The following is a 13,062-nucleotide window of genomic DNA, read 5'->3' as shown; positions in this document are numbered from 1 at the left end:
ACATTGTGAGCCAGCCTTCCTTGTCCCCAGCTTTGATCACCTCTTAATAATAAAACAATATTGCGTGGAGCAATTGACGCAATTTCTTGTGGTTTATATTCTTTGGATTTTAACATCTAGTGTGTTATTCCTGTGATCTCTTGCTTCAAGGTGTGGTTTTAGCCAGCTGGCTGAAACATCTAAGTATTAAATTACTCTTCTGTATCTTTTTATATTCTAGAGGATCTGCAGAGTAAAGCTTAAATTACTGCAGTGTTAAAGTAATGCTCAATTTAAAAAAATTAAATACAAAAATTCCCATGTAAATAATGGGGACTCAGGCAGGAGAAAGTAGCTTCCAGGACAGCAACAAATTATGACCTTGGCTATTTAATTTATTCCAGGTGTTTAAAGGATTAGTTGAAGTGTAAAATGCACTGTGTGAGTGCTCATTCTGTTCTCTTGCTTTTCCTTCCATGATTCTTTGCTGTGGATTGTACATCTTTCTGTCTGGAGAAGTGCCTTTACTCTGCAACTTCTCCTACTCCTTGGAAGAGGGAGGCTGTTGGCCTTCTTAATGTGAAGACAGGATCTGGAGCAGCAGTTTTTGTTGCTGTCTTGATAAATCCATCATCAAAGTTCACTGAAGCAAAATATTGGAAGGTGATCGTGATGAATAATGTAGGAAAGATCTGCTGAGTCTGGGAAATATTTTGAAAGGGGGTGGGCAGTTCAGGAGCAGTTTTCTGGGGGTCTTTATAAAAATTAACTGGTACATTCTTACTTGTAAATGTCTCTGTATTACCTTCAACTGATGCTGAACTTGCAGTGAGTGAAAAATGCATCCATCTTTGCTTAAACTTCTCTTATAATCCTAAATAAAAAAATAAATCTTGATTTCTTCATCACTTCTGCAGACCTGTGATTAGATACCTGTAATATCCATCAGTCTTTTTCCTCTTCTTGTAAAATAAAGCAGTGTGAAATTTATCAAATCTTTCAAAAGGTAAAATGTAAATGTAGTACATTGCTCTTAGCAATGAAGTAATTTTAATGTCATCTCAGTAAGGATTTAAAGTAATATTGCATAAAATGCAAATTAGCCTTCCAGGATTTTTTAATGGTTTTAATTTCCCAAAGTCCTGTGTGAAGTTTTTCCCCAGTGTATTGCTGAAACATGACATAGACATTATGCATTATGATGTTGTTTAGCAACTAATTTAAGATTATTATGTAAGATAATATTAATGTGGTTGTTTAAAGCAACTGAAATTAAATTATGTCCAGTGATTAGAATTGTAAGCAACCTTAATTTCATGCTTCAGAACATGTTTCAAGTTTAACCTTAGAACACAGTTCAGAGATATCAATTAATTTTATTTACTGAAATGACAAGTTTTTTGATGAAGAACAAAGGTTATGACCTATTTATTGCTAGTTGAAAAGATTGTCAGTGCTGTTAGAATGTTTCCTTACCCACAATTTCAAGATGAAACTTCATTAAGGAGGAAAATAGATGAAATTAGTATTATCTCAGTTTAGTGCAGGTAATTTTTAAAAATTTTACCTGTTTATTTTTCTTAGCAAGATGGGGTAAACAGTGTATCTTAAAATTGTCTGGGTTTTTTTTTTTTTTTTTTTTGTTACATGTTTATTTGCATATTAAAATTTTTGCTATTTGAATGTTAGCTTTGAAAAATATTTTACTTCTGATTTTAAGTGATTTGTGTATACATACAATAGAAATTACATAATTAATGATTCTGGTTATCTCAACTTTTGGAGAGATGTGTGAGATGCTTTTATCAGGTCATACAAGGTTTTGTTAGTTTTTGAGAGAACAAACCTCATATTCTAACTCTTGTTTCCTCAAAAAGCATTTTTCATTGCAAAGGTATGTGATTTGTATTTTATAATACTGTCAATTTTTTTGTTTTTCAGTCCCAGAAATCCTGGATAGAAAATACTTTCACAAAGAGGGAGTGTGTGTATATTATACCAAGTTCGAAAGACCCCCACAGGTAAATGAGAAATGATGCAAGAATTCATTGCTGCTCTTTAATGTTAAAAAAGTCAGTATTCTTATGAGTGTTGGACTGGTTTTTCTGTATGAAATACTGTCTTGGGTTTGTGCTTTCATGACTGGACATTGTTGCTCTGTGAATTGGATTTTCTGTTTCTAAAGTACTTTGGCATTGCAGAAATTTCCGAAAAATGTTCCCCTGTTCCCTTTGCTGCTTCTTTCCACTCCTCCTACTGATGTCTGTGATCTGTTTACAGTGAGGGGGTGTGAAAAAGGAATTTCTGAAGTCAAAAAGTCTCATAGAGATATTCTCTACTGGAATTTAAAAAACATCATTGTAAGTGTAGGGTGAAGTGTGAAAACCAACCGACAGTGTAGGAAAAAGGGTGAAGAATTCATAGAAGAATAAAGAAAAACAAGAATTGAGGTGGGGAAAGGATTTACAAAAAAAAAAAAAAAAGCTGAAGAAATACTTGCTTCTAGGGAAAACATAAGTAAGAACTTTTCAGATTTCATGTGATATGTAATAATTTTTCATCCTTAAGTTCTTAAAGGGAAAAAAAAACTAGGCTGAAAAATGGGGAAAGATGTTTCTAGAGGGGAGGTTGAGGCTAAGAAATTTTGCATATCTCACATGCTGTTTTTATCTTATCTTAAATTAGAGGTGTGAAATCAAGCAAGTCAGTGATAACTGTAATGTATATCTATCTGACTTTCACCATGTGTTGCAGGTATAATTTAAGAGTTCCTATGATGATTGAGTTTGACGTGCATAGTCATGACATTTGTGTCACAGATAAAATAAAGTCAAATTGAAAATAGATTTAAGGCAGTTTTGTCTCCCCATATAGTTTACTATTGTAATAACTGATTTCAGATCACCTTCTTTTTCCTTAAGCTTCATATATGTGAGAGCAGCTGAGAAACCTTTTCTTCTGAGGTTGAGAACTTATATTTCACTCTTTTGTTAAGTAACACTTATTAATCTCTTTTGTTATAGAAGGGCAGGTTACTATTTTTCATTTAAGTACTTTGTTTTTAAACCGAAAAACAACTAAATGCTGTAGAATTTTCAAATTATTGTAAATAATTCACCACATTCCTTGAAATCATGTGACATGAGAAGCTTTTAGAATTTATAGCCACAATTGCAGCACATGGAAAATTTGCAAATGCAAACAAAGTAATTAGGAAGCTGTTAAAATTTCCAGAGCATTTAACAAGGAACAAATTTCCAGAGCATTTAACAAGGTCTTCAACACTTGCCCTTTCAGTTTAACCTATTTGTAGCTTACAATGGACTTTACAACTTTCCCACCACATTTTGTCCTTCAGTTTCTAAGAATGGCCTATGGTTGTTGAATTGCTTACTGTTGTGTGTGAATTATGTGAGAAGCTTAGTCATATCTTTAAATATTCCTTACAGATGCCTTCCAGGATGTCAGATTTGTCAGCAACTTGTCAGGTAAAAAAAGTCTTTGTAATTACAATATTTATGAATGTTTTCTCATTAAATAAGTGCTTTCATAATAGGGTTTTCAAAAGTTTTGATCAATATTATGAGTGACAAGTTGGTGAAAGGTTACATATGAAAAAAAATATGAATAATGTTTAAAGAACTGTCTGCAATAAGTAGGTCACGGATTTATAAATGTTATATTAATTTCTTTCCTTCAAAGAAGCAATTTCTCCTGGCCTCCAGCTTGCTACCTTAGTGAGCTTAGTGAGCTTTTGCATAGTAATATGTATTGTAATTGACTTGCTGTAAATATTTATGGCAACAAGGCTCACTCTGGAAATGAGGTTTATCTAATATATAGAATCCTAGCTTTCTAAACCTGTTCTATTCCTGTTATTGATAAAGGAAGTTCTTTTGTCTTACAATGGTAATATTTACCAAAGCGTTCTCGATGTCTGGCTGGGGGCAGGTGCTGCTGTGGCCGCTTGGTCAGACAACACGCTTGTTTCACTGCCAGTCTGGCGATGAAATACTCCGATGTGAAGCTGGGTGAAAACTACAATCAGGAAATAGAAGAATGGTCAGTGGAAAAACACACAGAACAGACCTCTACTGATGCTTATGGTGTCATCAACTTTCAAGGTGGCTCTCATTCTTACAGGGCTAAGGCATGTATGATGTTCTGTTGTTTCTCTTTTTTCTTTCTCTAACCATGTTGTGCTGAATGCTTCATTTAACTTCTGAAATTGAAGGTGGAAAATATTAACACCTCTGTTGTAACAAACCAGTGCCCTCTTCTATTCTAGCATTTTTGTTGTGATTTGAATTCTTTCTGATTTCTCTTTGTAAAAGATTTTTAGTTGTGGTAGAAGTTATTTAAAGCTTGTGCAGTTACAGGCTACAGGGTGTTCTTGTACAGTGTGACTCCTGTGGTCAAACCCAAGTGCTTGAGTGAGGGAGCTGTGTTCTGTGTGCAGCTGGCAGAAACCCTAAGGACAGTCCAGTGCTCCAGGTCAGATCATCTCTGTGAGAGAAGGGCCCTTGGCATGGTTCTTTCATGTTCTTAAAAGCAGTATATGGGTTCTTTTGTACTTAGTGTAGCTTAAAATTGCTGTAAACCCTTTTCTAGGAGCACAGAAACAGCAGGCAGCCCACACTAATTTCTGCTTCCTTCTGCAGAGTGCAAGTGGGGTTGCTCAAACCAGTTTAATGGAGTAGTGTTGTTTTTTTGCTTAGAAATTTATTCAGGAAAGGTTCAATTTCTGCCTGTTGTCCCCTCCTCTGTTCAATAGCTTATACTGAAGATGTGGCAGCATTGTAGCTGATCAACCATCTACTTAATCTTATGCTGTTAAACACAGTGTGTTAAAAAGCTGCCAGTTTTGAAATTTTCTGTTGAAAAATGTAGGTTTCCTTCCCACCAGGAGCAGGGAGGGAAAACCAAGCAATTGTAAAACTCTTTGCAGGGGACACAAAAGCCTCTCCCAGCAGATGACAGAGCTTTTGTAGCTACTCCTGAATTTCATCTAATTTATAGATCATCCAGTACTTTCATAGAGTCATTTTCTAGGTCACTGTGCCAGTAGGATGGAATACCATGATCTTTCAGTAGTTATTTCCTTTCCAAAACTTGATTGCAAAGCTCTCTCATCTGTGCCATAGAGGATATAAAGGAAGCTTGTTCATTTATTGCAACTGCTGTGTTTTGAGAAAGTGAGTTACCATTTCCATAGCTAGGAGTAGGATAATATGTTCTGAACATATAATCCTGGTTCTTCTTTTTTCACATTTGAACCTTTTAACTCTGTTCTTGTGCCTGCAGTATGTGCGATTGTCATATGACACTAAGCCTGAAGCTATTCTGCAACTTATGCTTAAAGAATGGCAGATGGAATTGCCAAAGCTTGTCATATCTGTCCATGGGGGCATGCAGAAATTTGAACTTCACCCACGCATCAAACAGTTGCTTGGCAAAGGTCTTATCAAAGCTGCAGTAACCACAGGAGCCTGGATTATAACTGGAGGAGTGAACACAGGTAAGGAACTAGCAAAGAATGTGCATGATTAACTGGATTGCAGTTTTATAAAAGCTGAAAGATTTAATGTATGGATGCATTGCTTCATCTTAAAACAAAGTACATTTGAATGAGTTTGATCAAGTGAAATTAAAATAATTTGTTTTGAATGTGTATTTGAAAGTGGGATACTGTTTCATCTTTAAAAGAGAAATAACATACAGAGGGACTGGTTTTGAGTTTTGTTTGTTTGTTTTCTGGGTTTTGTTTTGTTTTTGAAAAAAGGAAGAGCTTAATGTGATTTAAAAAAAGTACAGTAATGTGCTGGAAACTATTTAGTTCTTGCTAGGCTAATATTTGTTTTGTTGAATGACTGTTTCCTCCTAGTAGATGTAGCATGATGCCTTTTCTTTGGTAATGTGTCAGTAAGTTTCCAGATCCTTAAAGGCCTGGTTATCTAAATAAAAAGAGTTAAAGGTCCAATAAATATTTGTATTCTTAGTAAGATGTGGCATTCAATGCACTGAAACCTTTTTATGCATGAACAGGCGTTGCAAAACATGTTGGCGATGCTCTAAGAGAACACGCTTCCAGATCATCTCGAAAGATTTGCACTATTGGGATTGCTCCTTGGGGAGTGATTGAAAACAGAAACGACCTTGTTGGAAGAGATGTAAGGATGAATTACCTAACTGAAATAATGATTTACCTCATTTACTTTTGACGCATCTGCTCAAGCATGTTTTCCCTTGCTTTGCATCATTGGAATACTTGCTTTACTATGAGGATACACTGACATCTGTGACTTATGCAAGATCGTTACTGTAAACAAGTTGCAAAATGCAAATGCAACAAGGAGGAGCTTGTTCTTAAGTACTTAGTCTTTCCTCCCCCACCCCCCTGATATTATTGAATCAAATAACAAAAATGTAAAAGTATTACAGAGAATTCATATTTAGAGAGGATAATAAGTTGAAAAATTTTGATGTGGAACCTTCAGAGCTACTGTTCACCAGAGAAGTTACAAATTTCCCCCAAAGACACCTTTTCAAAGGTTCTTTTCTCTGTTACCCTTCAGAATAGCATCCTTTAACAATACAAGTATCTGCTTCCCTGCACAAAGTTCAGAGCTGCAGCTGTTGGTGTGTCCTGATCCAAGACGTGCTTATTTGTGTCAGTACTTCCTTATATGTGTCAGTGCTTGTTGAGCCACTGGTTCTTGTATCTAGTTGAGTTTCACAGAAACCAGTGTGAATCTTTGCAAGTAAAAGACATTGTTGTGTGCTTACACTTAGGTGGTTGCTCCATATCAGACCTTGTTAAATCCATTAAGTAAACTAAACGTCCTAAATAACCTCCATTCCCATTTCATTCTGGTGGATGATGGAACAGTTGGAAAGTATGGAGCAGAAGTTAAACTGAGAAGAGAACTGGAAAAAACTATTAATTTGCAGCGGATCCATGCAAGTAAGTAATTCTGGTGCCTGAGGGCTGTTACTATGCCTTAGTGAAAAAGGTGTTTGCACCAAACATCTGAATGACAAAATAAAAAAATTAAAGCTTTTGTTTATACTTCAAGTCAAAAATTGCAAATTTCAGCAGCTGCTCTGGACCCTAGTAATTGTTGATAGAGAGTTATGATTTCTCTAGGACCACAGAGAAATCCTTTTTTAATAAAGTTGTCTATTTACTTTGTGAAAACAAATTTACATCACTTCTGGGGCTGGTGTGTTGTCAGACCTTATTGTTCTGGTTAATTAATGGTTTTGACACTGATCACTTGCAGTTTCACAGTTTGGTGTTTTCCCAGTTGTGGAGCAACACATGTGTTTTGACCCTTATAGGAATGCTTTTGCAATAATTCCCATCAGTAGAGGGTTCCCATGTACCTGTGTTCGAACTGTGTATGCGTTGTCACCTTTGAAAACTATTGGGGAAAATGAAAAGAGGAGTTCCATAAAGAAAAATTCTTCAGTTTTTTTGCATTAGCTCATGAATGTGTCTATGAGGAATCTCTTCTGTTTTGTAGACTGTACCCTGTTGTATTGACCAGCTTGGCACTGCTTGTGTCCAGAACATAAAGTTCTTGAAACTGTGCATTACCAACAGTGAATATCTGACAGGCAGCATTTTAATGTTGATTCAATAGAAAGGACTAACCTGATTTATTAAATATGCAAAACTGGCCTTAGCATTCACTGTACACTTGTGACATTGTCTGAGTTTTATTATTTTTTGCCATTTTCCAGGAATTGGCCAAGGTGTGCCTGTGGTGGCACTTGTGTTTGAAGGTGGTCCCAATGTCATCCTCACAGTTCTAGACTTCCTTCAGGAGAGCCCTCCGGTGCCTGTGGTGGTGTGTGAAGGAACTGGCAGAGCTGCAGATATCCTGGCCTATGTTCACAAGCAAACAGAGGAGGGGGGGTAAGTGCCAGCAGTGCCAAACTGTCACATAACCACTGAATGGGTCAGGTTGGAGGTGACCACAGTGCACATCCCGGAGCACACAGCACAGGATTGTGTCCAGACAGTTCTTGTCATACACAGATAAATGACAAGATGTACACATGCATGGCATCTGTGTGTGTCTGTCATCCACAGATGAGTTTTGAGACCATTTTTTTGTGAATCTGTATGAAAGCTTTCTCTGTTTAGTGCAGAAAACACTTGCCTGTTTTGAGTGTACCTTCAAATAATAAAATGGATGTACTAGGGATCCACAGTACTTGGTGATTTCTAGTTAGTTGTCAGGCTTGCATAAATCCTTAAACACATTGAGTCCTTGTTGCAGGGGCTGCCTCAAAACCTGGGGAGGCAGGGATCGAATGTAGCTGTAAACCAAACAGCTTTGTCTGGGGTAAGATCAAAAATGGATCTTATTCAGAGGAGTCACTGCTTATTATTTTGTGTCAAAATCTTTTGGTTGAGAACATCTCAGAACTCAATATGGGAAGGAAAGGGAGAGAGAGTTGAGTTGAGCTGAGTTGCCTTTTAGGAGGCAGTAGTATAGAATTGCAGATTAAGTAACCTGAAGTTCTTTCTAAAGGTTACCCAAGGTTTTGCCACAGCAACAGTAATAAGCTTATAGATAGCAGGACTTTGAATGGACATGTTGAAACTAATTAAATGCATTGTTGTTATTACTGTTCATCTAAAACAATTGTTTTCCTGTTTGTTTCAATCTCAGGAATGTTCCTGAGGGTGCTGAGCCTGAAATCATTTCAACCATCAAAAAGACATTTAACTTTGGTCAAAGTGAAGCAGTTCATTTGTTTCAGACGCTGCTGGAATGCATGAAAAGAAAAGAGCTTGTAAGTAGATGTTGACATACAATTTTCTATGCAAGGTAAATGCATTTGTGGATTTTTTTCTTTTTTTAATCTTTTATTTATGACTACCAATAGAGGTATACTATCACTGAATGCTTAAAGCAAAACCACTTTAAAGAGGTTATATGTAGCCTGAATTCAGGGACTGGTGTCTCATTTGGACATCACATTGTGCTGTTCTGAGATACAATATTACACCTTATTCAGCTGACCATGGTTGCTGGCAGGTTAATCTCTTAATCTGTAATGGGCTGGAGACGTAAACAGATTCTGTGTTATAGACAGCGGTGAATTGTAATCATAGGAGGAAAAGAAGTTAAATTGATTTAACATTCCCACTTAGGAAAACAAAACAAAATGCATACTTAAGGTTTAAATTGAGCATAGACAGGCTTCAAGGTCCATTGAAGACAAGGTGTCTTTTATGTCAGGAATTGAAAAAGATTTAAAAGACTGAAGCCAATCACATTTGCCTGAAAATAACTTTCAAATACGTTTTCCACATTTTGGACAGATTACAGTTTTTCATATTGGGTCAGATGAACATCAGGACATTGATGTTGCAATACTTACAGCATTGTTGAAAGGTAAGACTTAATTTTTTAAGATCATTTGGAACCTCCAGCTATTATTGATTAGTGTTTATGTGATGGATTATTTATAAAATACCAATAAGAATTGTAAGTTTTTAAACAAAGAAGTATCTGTGTTCTCATTGTATAATGCTATAACGTGACATAGATGATGACATGTACAGCATAATTTTGTGGTGAATTGCTTGATTTAGCCTTTTTAGAAAGCAAGAATGTTTATTATCTTGTTTTATAATTAATTTTAAATTTTCTTTATTGTGTTTGCTTCTTAAGGCACAAACGCATCTGCATTTGACCAGCTCGTTCTTACACTTGCATGGGACAGAGTTGACATAGCCAAAAATCATGTTTTTGTTTATGGGCAGCAATGGCTGGTATGTAATGGTCTGGATTAAGCAGAATGGTAATTCCTAATATAGAGAAGCACAAATTACTCTAAAGGATGAATCTTGACTTTTGTAGAAAGAGACTTTGGACTACTGACACATTTATTTTGAGACAGTAATTTGGGTGTACTGCACAGCTTTAAAGCTGTTTTGCTATTATGTATTTGAAAATGCTCCAGAAATTTTAGAAATGTGTAACTGTTCTGAATAACTGGCAGAGAAAATATATTACAAAAGGTGGAAGCTGTATTCACGTTAGTCAGGTGCTCTTTCTTCATTACAGTTGCATGGCCCTAGAAAGTTCTTAAGAAGCATCTAGTAAAATGCACTGTTGGCAGTGCTGCAGTGTCTTTTGAGGGAGGGACAAAAATGTCTGTTTTTTGTAGTTTGAGTTTGAGAGCTCTTGCCTTTTCTCCCTATTACTGTAAAAATAAAACATGAGCTTATTGAGTCTGCAGTCAGAAGTACACACTGTGTAAGGCTTACTGATTGCCATGATGGTTCTGACATCTTTGAAGCAAATTGTGCTTTATATATTTTATGTCTTTTTTGTTATGTTGAACCAAATGTCTCCTTAGTTCCACTGTCTCAGTAAGCAGTATGTATAGAACAGTTCAAGTCTTCAGGGTATTCTCCCATCCTGTAATTGTGTCAAGTTCAGGGGACATTCTGAACGTAGGGTGACACCTTCATAGACATGTAATGTTTTTCCAGCCCTGTAAATCAAGGAGGTTGATACAGTATCTAAGCTCACTTTTTTACTGCCTCTCTCTAGGCTCTACCTTTTCACTTATTTGTTGTAGGTTGGCTCCCTGGAACAGGCTATGCTGGATGCCCTTGTGATGGACAGAGTTGCATTTGTGAAACTTCTGATTGAAAACGGAGTAAGCATGCACAAATTTCTTACAATTCCCAGGCTGGAAGAACTTTATAACACAGTAAGTAAATGATTGCTTTTTAAGCTTTTTTTAGAGTAGTTTTTTAGTTGCTCAGCCTGTTGTGTCCTGGCTAATGTACAGCAGTGTGGAGGTTGTGGCATGTTGGTAGAGAAGGCTGCTGTGCATGAGGTTGGAGTTGGGAAGTGGATGCACAGCCCCAGCAGCACCAGAATTTCCTGTCAGAAGGGTGTTCATCTATGTTTGGTGGTGGGGATAGACAGTAAAGGGAAAATTGCAGCTCTGCTGTGGACACACAGAGTGTGCAAACCACAGTGGGGAAGAGAATGCGAGAAAGTCCTGTGGGTGAAACTTGTGCCCAGAATCTGATATCTATAGGGCTTAATAGGATGGATTCTGTCTGTAGCAGTTAACATCATAATAGTTCTAGAAAGAGTTTAATTTTTCAACCTGCATAGTTATACTTATTACTTAGAAAAATTTTGTTGCTGTAGGTGTTGATCTAAGAATTCCAAGGTAATTTTGATAACGGTATCCAAAGACAGAACAAAGAACCTTCCACCAAAAATTAGCTGATGTGAGTAGTACACAAATATGGCTTAGGCTTGTGTTAAGTCTCACTATGTGCTTTTGACAAAAAAAAAAAAAAAGAATTCTTTAGCTAATAAAGTGCTGTAGAGAAGCCTCCTTGAGAAGTTTATTTATTTATTATATTTATTTGTATTATATTATATTTTTATATTTTAAATTAGTTTCTAAAATTAACCTCTTACGGTGTTGCACGTGAATTTCTCATTCCAAATTTTCCCTCTCTTTTGTTATAAAGAAACAAGGGCCAACTAATCCAACACTCTTTCATCTTGTTCGGGATGTCAAACAGGTATGCTGTCCATGTAAAAAAAATCTGTCAAACTAGCAAACTATTTTCTGTTAATTTCTCGTATTTGATTATCAATTTGATCTGCAGCTTATTAGTTGAATTTTAATTTAAGTATTAAGCTACCTCTGCAGAAATTTTGGTAGTTTACAATACTGTCTGTTGTATGCTTGGTTCCCTGTTGCCTGAAAGATGTTACACTTAAAGAGTGTTGTCTTTCGTCTTACTTTTGATTATTTTCCTTCTTGGAGGGATTGAAAACTGATGCTCCCAGCATGGAGAAATTTTGCCTGTTAAAACAGTAGACAAAAGATTCCCAGTGCCTCCCCTACCAATACATGAGTATCTATTCTGTTAGGGGAGTTAATGTAGAAAAGAAGGTATAACATGGTCTTTCTTTAAAAATAATAACTGTTGAGCCATGTAGAAGCTTTTTGGCTTTTATGTTGGAGGTTTTTTTTATCATGAAAAGCTCCTCTTTTAAAATTATTATTTAGAGCTGTGATAAAGTAGAAACACTCTAAGCAAGTTTAATATTATACCTTCAAAAAGCAAAAATAACTTTTGTATTCCTAGGGAAATCTTCCTCCAGGATATAAAATCAACCTGATTGATGTGGGACTGGTTATTGAATATCTGATGGGAGGAACCTACAGATGCACCTATACAAGGAAACGCTTTAGAGCGATATACAACAGTCTCAGCGGGAACAATCGGGTACGTGCACTTGGGTAACAGCCCATTTGTTCTCAATTGAAAAAACCCAAACCCTTGTCTTTTGTAGAATGATTGAATCCTTGTTGGTTTGTTCTTCTTGTCAATGGACTGGCTCTTTTAAATGCAATAGTAAGGGCTATGAGGGCAGCTGAGAACCATATTGGGATTGAGGACAAACAACTGGGTTTGTTCTCCTCAACCTTATTCTAGCATATCCTAATTCCTTCTCTGTGATTCCCTCTTTTCCTCCTCACAGGGGAAGAATGGACATTGCACATTCACCAGGACACTGATTCACCAGGGCTTGGGATGCAGATATTTTAGCTTTTTGTGCAAGCTACGCTAACTAACAAGTGTAACTGCCCATTTAGTGACTTCTTAAAAATAATGAAAACAAACAAGAAACCATGTTAAATATCTAGTGAGAATTCTCTTTGTGCTGTTGTATAAGTTCATCAATGTTTCAGTAACCAAACCACTTCTCCTTGTTGCAGAGATCTGGGCGAAATCCTTCAAGTACTACTCCTCAGATGTGTAAAAGCCATGAGTCTTTTGGTAACAGGGCAGACAAGAAAGAAAAAATGCGCCACAATCATTTCATCAAAACTGCACAGCCATACAAACCAAAGGTAAGGGTTGTGATGGGAGCATGGTGGGGTTTATTTCAAGTAGCTGAGAGTGGGGAGCCTGCTGGAAATCCAAGTGCCATTGGAGTTTGAGCAGCAGCAATTGCATTGACTTGGGTAAAGCTGGAATTTCAACCTTGCTTTTGTATTTGTTTCTAAACT

The 13,062-nt window shown here is 36.5% G+C and overlaps 1 protein-coding gene and 1 long non-coding RNA gene across 3 annotated transcripts in view; one reads left to right on the top strand and one right to left on the bottom strand.

Annotated features, from left to right (window-relative positions):
• TRPM7 (transient receptor potential cation channel subfamily M member 7) overlaps positions 1–13,062 on the top strand; it is a 52,377-nt gene that overhangs the window by 18,197 nt on the left and 21,118 nt on the right. For both annotated transcript variants that reach the window (XM_086849886.1, XM_086849885.1), the window contains exons 2-15: positions 1,921–2,000; positions 3,429–3,467; positions 3,931–4,129; positions 5,284–5,497; positions 6,025–6,149; positions 6,772–6,943; positions 7,726–7,900; positions 8,664–8,787; positions 9,320–9,392; positions 9,672–9,772; positions 10,588–10,722; positions 11,507–11,560; positions 12,134–12,274; positions 12,769–12,903. In XM_086849886.1, coding sequence (XP_086706012.1) covers positions 1,921–2,000; positions 3,429–3,467; positions 3,931–4,129; positions 5,284–5,497; positions 6,025–6,149; positions 6,772–6,943; positions 7,726–7,900; positions 8,664–8,787; positions 9,320–9,392; positions 9,672–9,772; positions 10,588–10,722; positions 11,507–11,560; positions 12,134–12,274; positions 12,769–12,903 — 1,767 coding nt within the window. The remainder of the gene's footprint in view (positions 1–1,920; positions 2,001–3,428; positions 3,468–3,930; positions 4,130–5,283; positions 5,498–6,024; positions 6,150–6,771; positions 6,944–7,725; positions 7,901–8,663; positions 8,788–9,319; positions 9,393–9,671; positions 9,773–10,587; positions 10,723–11,506; positions 11,561–12,133; positions 12,275–12,768; positions 12,904–13,062) is intronic.
• Positions 578–3,989, bottom strand: LOC111934095 (uncharacterized). Its single transcript, XR_002867019.2, has 3 exons — positions 3,900–3,989; positions 785–853; positions 578–622 (listed from the first exon to the last, which is right to left on the bottom strand). It is a non-coding gene; the product is annotated as an uncharacterized LOC111934095 (long non-coding RNA).

This window comes from Cyanistes caeruleus, chromosome 13, assembly GCF_971803275.1.
Source record: "Cyanistes caeruleus chromosome 13, bCyaCae1.hap1.1, whole genome shotgun sequence".
Lineage (NCBI taxonomy): Eukaryota > Metazoa > Chordata > Aves > Passeriformes > Paridae > Cyanistes > Cyanistes caeruleus.
Note: the sequence above shows the minus strand (reverse complement) of the source record. Positions and strands in the feature narration are given on the sequence as shown.